At 36.3% G+C, this 9,852-nt stretch overlaps 1 protein-coding gene across 1 annotated transcript; it reads left to right on the top strand.

Moving 5' to 3' along the window:
• Positions 1 to 5,309: 5,309 nt before the first annotated feature.
• On the top strand, positions 5,310 to 7,268 carry LOC149188371 (UDP-glycosyltransferase CGT-like). The gene has a single exon (XM_089412998.1). It carries the CDS (start codon positions 5,473 to 5,475, stop codon positions 7,000 to 7,002), a length of 1,530 nt encoding a protein of 509 aa, XP_089269124.1. The 5' UTR covers positions 5,310 to 5,472; the 3' UTR covers positions 7,003 to 7,268.
• The last annotated feature ends 2,584 nt before the right edge of the window (positions 7,269 to 9,852 follow it).

Raw genomic sequence — 9,852 nt, 5'->3', positions numbered from 1 at the left:
CATCACATTAAATGGCTTAGTGCAAGATTATCAATTTTTTGTTTCAAGTCTTTCAGCTAGAGAGAAGCCTCCTATTTTTGATGAACTGGCATGTATTCTTCTACAAGGGGAAGAGAGGATGAAGAACTTCAATTTCGGTTCAAACAATTCAGATTTGGCATTGGTAGCCAAGGGTAAGCAGCCATACAAAGGCAAGCCATGGGACAAAAGAATAGGAGGAAAGTTTCAAGCAAAGCATAAACGTATGGCACAACATAAATTTCCAGTTCATGATAAGAGAAATGATGATTGTTATTATTGTGGAAAACCTGAACATCAAGCTAAAGATTGCTATAAAATGAAATATAATGAGTCGAAACAGAGAAACAGAAGGCATAATGAGAATTTTGTGGACAAAGACACCTTAATCAATGATGGATTTAAAAATATCAAATTGTTTGTTTCTGATGTTGCATTGTTTGCTGAGACCACTGATGTAAATGCTTGGTTCATTGATTCTGGTGCATCACTCCATATGTCTTGCAATAAGGATTAGTTTGATGAATATCATGAGAACATTGATGGAACATGTGTTTATCTAGGAGATAATAGATCCCTTCAAGTTCAAGGATATGGAGAAATAGGTGTGATGTTACCTAATAGAAAAGAGAGACAGATCCATGATGTGATGTATGTTCTTGGTATAAAGAAGAATTTGATTTCTGTTTCTACTATTGTTGATCAAGATCTAAAGGTGGTATTTGTTAAATCACAGTGTGTTGTATAAGTTGAATGTGACCAGGACATGGCATCAAGCATTGGCATCTACAACAATGTCAACAGAAAAGTTATGGAATCAAAGGTGGTCATTTAAATCACAATGATTTAATGTTACTTCAAAGAAAAAAAAGGTTGAAGGTCTTCCTGATATGAAGAATAATCATGTTGAATGTGAAGCATGTGCACTTGGCAAGCAACATAGAGAGGAATTTCTTGTACATGAAGAAGGAAGGCAAAGAGAAGTACTTGAATTAATTCATGTTGATGTATGTGGACCTATGCAAACTAGATCTCTTGGAGGAGCATTGTATTTTCTTATTTTTGTTGATGATAGATCTAGATACACTTGGTTCTATTTCATAAGAAAGAAAAGTGATTTTTTTGAATACTTTATGGAATTGAAAAACATGGTGGAAAAAAAACTAGGAAATACATCAAAATTCTCAGATCTGATCAGGGGGGGGGGAATACAAATCAAGAGCTTTTAATCAATATTGCAAAAGTCATGGGATTCTACAACAATTTACAGTGCCTGATACACCTCAGCAAAATGGAGTTGCTAAGAGGAAAAATAGAACACTAGTGGAATGTGCACGAAGCATGCTTCAAGGTAAAAATATCTCTAATGGTTTTTGGGCTGAAGCCATTAATATTGCTGTTTATTTGAAAAATAGGAGTCCAACCAAAATTTTAGATCTAAAAACACCTTCTAAAACATTTTATGGATATAAACCAAAAGTGAATCATTTAAGAGTTTTTTGATGCAAGGCATTTGCACATATTCCAAAATATGAAAGAAGAAAACTTGATGCAAAATCGATTAAGTGCACATTCATTGGTTATTGTGATTATCAAAAGGCATACAAATTGTTTGATCCTACTTCACATAGATTGCTTGCAAGTATGGATGTGGTGTTTCATGAAAATGTAAATGAAGGTGATAAAATGAATAACGCAGGTGTATGGCATGATATTGATGATTATGTCAAAATAGAAGCATGTTTTGAACAGGAACAAGAACAGGTACAAGAATAGGTATAGGTTCAAGAGCAGGAAGCATCCAGCAATCATGACACTCCAAGAAGATAACACGAGACTCCACAAATCGGGAAGAAGGATGAAAGCAGTAAAACTCTAAGGAGGTCATCACGTCAAATTCAACCACCTATAAGGTATAAATATTATGCATTAATGTCTCATGTAATGAATGTTGTAAAATCCTCAAAGTTATGAAGAAGCTAAAGAATATAAAGAATGGAGAGATGCAATGAATGAGGAATACAACTCTATAATGAAGAATGACACATGGGAATTAACACAATTGCTCAAAGACAAAGTTCCCATAGGATGAAAATGGTTGTTCAAACCAAAGTTTAATTTTGATGTCAGTATTCATAAGTATAAAGCTAGATTGGTTGCAAAAGGCTATTCACAAGAAGAAGGCATTGATTATGAAGATACATTTGCACTTGTAGCTAAATTGAATACATTTAGAATCATGATTGCATTAGCTACAAAACAAAATTGGAAAATGCATAAGTTAGATGTCAAATCTGCTTTCTTGAATGGTGAATCAAAAGAAGAAGTATATTTGGTTAGCCTGAAGGGTTTGTAAAGTAGGGAGAGGAGCATCTTGTTTGCACATTAAAGAAATCTTTGTATGGTTTGAAACAAGCACCAAGATCTTGGTATGTGAAAATTGATTCATTCTTTTATGGCAAAGGGTTTGTGAGAAGCAAAAGTGATCCTAACTCGTACATTAAGAGAGATGAAGATGTGAATATTGCCTTGATATCTTTGTATATGGATGATCTTATCATAACAGGCAGTGCACTCAAGTTGATTGAAGAAATTAAAATTCAGTTGTCACAGGTATTTGAAATGAAGGATCTTAGTGAACTGCATTACTATTTAGGTCTTGAAATTTGGAGGGAATCTGGTAAGACAATCATCACACAAAGAAAATATGCAAAGACAATCTTGGAAAGATTTCATATGTTTGAATGCAAACTAGTGTCTACTCCTTTGGAACAGAATACCAAGTTGTATAATGATGATGGATCTAAAGAAGTGAATGGAACTTTGTATCGTCAATTGGTGGGAAGTTTGAACTACCTCACCACTACCAGGCCAGATATAGCATATTCTATCAGCATCCTTAGTTAATTTATGGCTAAGCCTTGTGAAAGCCATTGGAAAGCAGCAAAGAAAGTCCTTCGATATCTGAAGGGAACACTTTATTTTGGTATTTTGTATATTGATGAATCTGATGTTGAGTTGGTAGGTTTTTCTGATTCAGATTGGGCTGGAAATCCTGATGATAGAAGATCAACCTTTGGATATGCATTCAATTTAGGATCGGGGGTCGTATCATGGAGCAGCAAGAAACAACCAACTGTTTCTTTGTCATCCACAAAAGCTGAATACAAAGCTTTGACCAATGCAACTTGTGAAGCTATTTGGTTAAGGAGGATTCTTGAAGATGTTGGAGAAAAACAAAGAGGACCAACAAGCATCAAATGTGACAACCAGAGTTCCATGAAGCTGGCAAATAATCCAATTTATCATGCAAGAACAAAACATATTGAAGTCCAACATCATTTTGTAAGAGAAAAGATACAACCAAATGAGATTCATTTAGTGTATTTTAATACAAGTGAGAATGTGGCTAACATCTTTACCAAGCCTCTTGGAAAGATAAACTTTCAAATATGTAGACAACAACTAGGCATTGTTGAAAATCCATTTCTCCATTAAGTGGGGATGTTGGAATAATGTAGAAATGATATGTCAAGATAGAGTTGATGAGTTGTGTTCTCGTAGTCAATGTTTGAGTCTATCTGTCATGAGTTGTGTCTTTGTAGTTTGTATTGTGAGTTGGTGATCCGAATTATTTGGATCTAAATTGTCCTAAAAATTGTCCATATGTGCCTATATAATGCAGTGGTTGTGTCTACTTATAGTTTCATTGGCGTCCATCTTAATTGACAAAAACATGGTCTTCCAGAACAAAATCTGGTTAAAATTAGATGCTTCATACAACACAAAGACGGTTCATAAACCATCGTAAACCTCAACACAAACATGGTTCATGATTTTATGGGAGGGTAAACTTCGACCCAAAACACTGTTCACGATTTTATGGCTGAGGCTAGTTTTCGTTGCGACAGTGAAATTCAACACAAAACATTGTTTAGTGTTCATGATTTTATGGTTTACAATAGGTGATACCATGAAGACTTCTAAACATTCGAGAACTTCGAACTTGAATTAACCAACGCTGCTCTAAGGGTTTCGGGTAACATTGGCTTAAAAAAATAATTAAATAGAAAACTATAACAATAAAACTGTTCATAAGTTATGGTTTTGTAGTGATACAAGGTAGGTAAGTTTCAAGATACAGCATTGCCCGTTATTTTATTGTTCAAACCTAGCGTTGACCTAAAAACTTCCTGAGTTAGGAATGAGTTAGGAAGTTTTAATGGTTTTACATGCTCATGCTGCAGGAAAAAAATTCAATATTCAATATAACTGGAAGAATCCACCCATATCGATAATTTACGACCTGACTCTAACGCCAACAGAATTGGTACACATTGGAGACTTGTGTAATGCGATACAACCCTGGTTTTACCACATTTCATAATAAAATATAATACTGTAACGAAATCAGAATGACTATATGTATCGGAAGATTTCACGATAGTGCAATGTTGATTAAGAAAATAATGGAAATTATATATATATATATATATATATATATATTTTAAGAAATTTAAGTTACCATTGTTAAATTTCAAGATTTTTGATCTTCTTACTAAGGTGCTAAATCTATTTCTATTATCAAACTATTATTAAACACTTCGTCTGTCCATTTTTAAGCCTGATTCATGCGATTTTCTGACGTCCTAGCAAATTAGACGACGCTTACTGCGATAGGATCTGAATGACCAGTTTTCAGAATAAAATACTACAAAGTCAACGATAGGCACGTTCCGTGATCCAAAAGTTATCGATATTCCCCATATCAATAATATAAACAAGCAGTTGTCTATAACGCGACTTTTTGAAAGCTTTTCCGGCGAGTTTTTCCGGTCGAAATCCGGCAGGAATTTATTGGAATTGCAAGTTTGATAGGTTTCTGCACAATGAAAGCGTCCCAGGGATTTTCCAGGGTGCTGAATCCAAATATGCAGTTAAAAAACCATTTTAACTGAAACAAATCAAGATTTAACCTCAATTTCTTCCGCCGGATTCCGTCACTGGAATCTCCAAAAAGTCGCATTATAGACAACTCCTATAAACAATATGTATCGCTATCTAAAAAACTAATATAAACAATATGTATCGCTAATTTAAATTAATGGTATCGCTGTTATTTCTTTGTTCCGGAGATCTTACAGTCATTGATAACTCTGTCGCAAGGAAATCCTGACAACAGGCTCAAATTTAATATAATTCCTTCTAAATTTGGTTACACAATGATACAGCTACTTTAATGATTTGTCGCAGTCGCAGGACCAGTGGGTTTTGAAGGGCAGGTGGAGTCAATTGATATATTGAATGTATATTAAATGAGCTAGACTCGCAAGGTGTTGCAGGTAGGGAGTATTCCATCATTTCATATAGCAGTAAATATAACAGGGAGCTTGAGCGTTCCTTATGCTGTGATTCGCCAGACTTAAGATTGGGTTGAGTAATTGAAATATTGCGATGGCCATGATTGCAGAAAAGCTGCTTGAAGAAGAAAACAATAGTAGTATAAGCAGTGGTAGTAGAGATGATAGGAGGAAGAAGGGTCACGTGGCCATGTTTCCCTCGGCCGGAATGGGCCATTTCATGCCCTTCCTGCACCTCGCAAGAGTTTTAGCAGCCAACTTCGACTTCTCCGTCACATTTATCACCACCAAAGGCAATGTTTCTCCAGACGAAACGGCACACGTCCAGGGCATCGCCAGTTTTGGTCTCGACATTCGCGTGGTTGAGCTTGAGATTCGATCCAAGTTGAGAAACAAGGACGAAGATCCATTTTTTGCGCTGTGGGAAGCCATTGGACGCTCCATGGAAGCCCTCGAACATCTCCTCATCACTGATCTGCTCAATTTTTCGGCATCCCGGCCTCCAATTTCTGCCATTATCACGGATCCAACGCTGACCTCAACTTTAGAGGTCACCGCCAAGTTCAATCTCCCTAATTATATTCTCTTCACCGCTTCAGCATTCACACTTGGCTTTATGCTCTACGCCCCCATTTTCGTTTCTCGGGGCTACGACTTCAGCGACGAGGAATTGATATTGAATATCCCCGCTTTTCCGCCGTTGCCCACCACACAGATCGCACAAGCTCTCAAGAACAAAAGCCACGGCTTCTACAGAGTCTTCATTTCCAGCGGCACCAATCTCCCCAAGGCTTCGGGTATTCTCGTCAACACGTTCTCCGACCTCGAAGCTCCGTTTCTCGACGCCCTCCGCAGCGGACAGGTGATGGAAGGATTACCTCCCGTGTATCCGATTGGACCCCTCTTTCTGCCATCGCTGTCGACGAAGCACTCCAATATATTAAAACTCCCATTGAGCTCTCACCAGGACGGCGAAGATGGTACTGCAAAGCGGTGCCTGCAATGGCTAGACTTGCAACCCACCAGATCGGTGGTGTACGTTAGCTTCGGCAGCAGATCGGCCATGTCGATCTCTCAGATAGCGGAACTCGCCACGGGGTTAGAGGGGAGTGGGCAACGGTTTTTGTGGGTGCTGAAAACTTCTGTGGTGGCCAGCGAGGGATTCATTCCCTCGACGGTTCTTCCGCCGGGCTTCGAGTCCCGTTTGGGAAACAGAGGAATGGTGGTCTCTTCGTGGGTTCCTCAGGTACGCATTCTCTCACACGGTGCGGTCGGAGCGTTTGTGAGTCACTGTGGTTGGAACTCGGTGGTGGAGAGCGTGTGTTGCGGAGTTCCAATCGTTGCTTGGCCTCTGTTCGGAGATCAGATGATGAACGCGAGGCTTGTGGTAGAGTTTGCCAAGGTGGGAGTGGAGATTAAAGGGAGGGGAGAGGGTATTGTGAGCGCGGAGGAAGTAAAAATAGCGATGAATTGTGTCATGGAATTAGAAGAGGGGCTCGAACTGAGGAAGAAGGCCGCTGATTTAGCGGAGCTGGGAAGAAAAGCAGTTACAGAAGGGGGTTCTTCTCAAAACAGCCTCCAGCAGGCGCTCAAAATTTTACAGGAGATGTCCAGTCCAGCATAAGTAGCAACTGCCTCAAAAACGTGCAAATGTACGCCCCATAGGATTTGTTAAATTGGAAAAAGTTATAATTTGGTTTAGTAAGCAGGTTAGCTATTAGCAAAAGAATCATGTTTAGACTTTTTATTTTGTAAGGTTTTTATTATAGACCAGAGTTTCCCTAATCTACTCTTATGAGGTAGTTGAATTTTTTAGTCATCCATGAATTTCTAATTTAGAAGTCATAATTCCTGGAATACAGAGGTTTTCTATTTCTACTTGCAGATTTTTTTTTTATCGAAAATGATCTTTTTGACCCAATGAAGAAGCATGTTCAAGATTTAGAGAAGTGTTATTCCAATGGTGTTTAATATTGTAGAGATGATGTTACCCATCATTCAAAAGAGTTGTTTGAAATATATAGAAATAACGAAGATCCACATTTTTGGTAGAGATGAAAATCAGTCAACTCTAAAACAATTAGAGATTTGGAGCTTTTTCATTCCATTGTTAATGAACATTTTTCTTAAATTCAACTTACAGTTGAGTCTTCCAAAGATGTGAAGCAAAATCTGCATCATGGAGAGATTTTAGCAAGTGGGAGGACTTGTACTAGGATAAACCACTTAAAAGTTTCTTTCACTAGGTTAAGCTTCTCGAATATATGTTATCCTTCATTTATAATCAGCTTGATGTGCCTATGTACATGAGTGCCACTTTGTCCACATATAATATGTAGAATGATGTGTGGTACAAACACCTTACTCCAAAGTAACCTTGCGAGAAAGATCATGCTATGTGGTTTATCTATCTCATAATTTTGGCATTATCTTGTATATTTTTTGTTAATGCTGGTGTGAGTTCACACATCAATGATGTTATTATAGGGGATTTGGAGAAGCTTGTAGTTATTTATCATGTAAATATGCTACTTTGAAGTAATGGAATAACTTTTCGTGGTTGCTTCACCTCGTTTAACATTTCTCTTTCTAGTATGCAATGGAAACCCTTTTTCCATAACACACTAGATTCACCACTTATGAAGATGCCTCCATTTCAATAGAATCGGGTCCCTTGGGCACATTGAGTAACAAGTTGGATCCTTTGATGGTGTTTCAACATAAAATGACTAGTTCAATTTTTTTTAACTTTTCCACAATACTTGCTCATAACTTGCCCATTTTTGTCATCTCAGCACAAGAACTTGTAGTGTCGATCACTGTGAGATGCCTTCAACAATGGTATTTTATGGGACATCACAAGCTTGGCTTGTGCACAACCATCCCCTATCCCCAAAGCCCCTCAGAAGCATATTCGCCACATTTTTCGAATATTGAACTTGGATGAGAATTGTAACAGTGTATGAGAATTGTAACAGTGTCATATTCTCACCAACCAAGCTCACCCCAAAGCTTAATAATATTACCACAAAATGAGCGTTGCCTAATAATTCACCAGTATTCCACTTGATAGGAAGTATAGATTGGCCTGAAGAAAATTCAAATTTCATTATGATTTAGCTAGGTTGAATTTAAGAATGAGGTTGATTAGTGTATGATAAATTATTGATAATGAAATTATAAGTTAAAAGTTTCAATTTAATCAAATGTCTCAAGATTAAGGATTATAATAAATGATATATTTTATCCCCACAATACATTTGAATAATTCCAATCCTATTGAGATAAAAAGAATATATAGTAAAGTTTTCCTTATAGTTTAGTCAATTTACAAATATTGTGCTTATTGTTCAAATAGACAATATCTTTCATTCTAGACACCTTAGGATAATACAAGACATGGGACAACAAACTTCGAGCCTTTTCAACCTTTACACCTATATATAAGGCATGGGGAAATAAACTTAACCCTTCTATACCTTAACACCTAGTTTTCAACCCATATTATAGTATCTAGATCAAATCCTTTATAATGGATAGTAAACTCTCAAGCCAAACATTGATAAATCTATAGTCTATACTTCTTTCACTGTAATGATCCCCTCAACTGTATCCTGTTGTTGGGAAAGTTATATGTGTTATAATTCCAACATTAAATTATCAATCTAGGGTCGTAAGAGTTAGAGGCACAAGCGCAGATAACATAAGATCAGAGCATCTAACCTAAATTAACATCAAATTCCTATTTCTGAATTAAGTATAGAATGAAAATAAACAATTTTAATCTCAATCTTATTAAAGTAAATCTATCAAACTTAATCTCAATTCATGTAAAACTTAACTACAATTCAAACAATAGACTTTAAAAATATGAAATCAAACAAAACTAATTATAATTCAATATCAAGATTATTCTAATTTCAATTTTAAACAAAACTAATTCTAATTCAGGTGATTCTAAACATAAGGAAAATAAACAATCCAACAAAACCAAATATAATCACTAAGTCTAAGTCCTGGGATGCAAGCCAACAAGAATTCAAACTAGTCTTTTACCTTTTCTAACATTCAACTCTCAAGCACTCGAAGGAAACTGAAAACTTCAAATTAATGTTCTCACACATTTAAATATCAAAGTTTATTCTAATTTAAAAGTATAACAAATAAACTTAGAAAGCCTATTCCACGAAAAGCATTAACCTACAACTCTCAATCCAACCATACTTCAACTCTAACAAAGCTACAACCATTAACATCTTGTCATATTATCGTTGGACATTCATATAAAACATGATATTACAAAACCTGTCTAAGTACAAAATAACTCTGTATAAGTACGAAATGCAAGATTACACAATTTAAATAGAATTGGTTCCAAAATTCGCATTCAAACATCCTTCATGCTTCATTAACACAATCCTTAACGATTCATTATGAGATCATTACTCAAATCTAAAAGAAAACAACCTTTGAA

The sequence above is a fragment of the Pinus tabuliformis genome, chromosome 3_1, assembly GCF_031772625.1.
Source record: "Pinus tabuliformis cultivar Carrire ecotype Pingquan chromosome 3_1, CPIR1, whole genome shotgun sequence".
In the NCBI taxonomy this organism is placed as follows: Eukaryota; Viridiplantae; Streptophyta; class Pinopsida; order Pinales; family Pinaceae; genus Pinus; species Pinus tabuliformis.
This window is presented reverse-complemented; position numbering and strand designations above follow the sequence as displayed.

Coding starts and splice junctions, on each gene's coding strand:
- LOC149188371 (XM_089412998.1), top strand. CDS start 5,473: ATGGCCATGATTGCAGAAAAGCTGCTTGAAGAAGAAAACAATAGTAGT.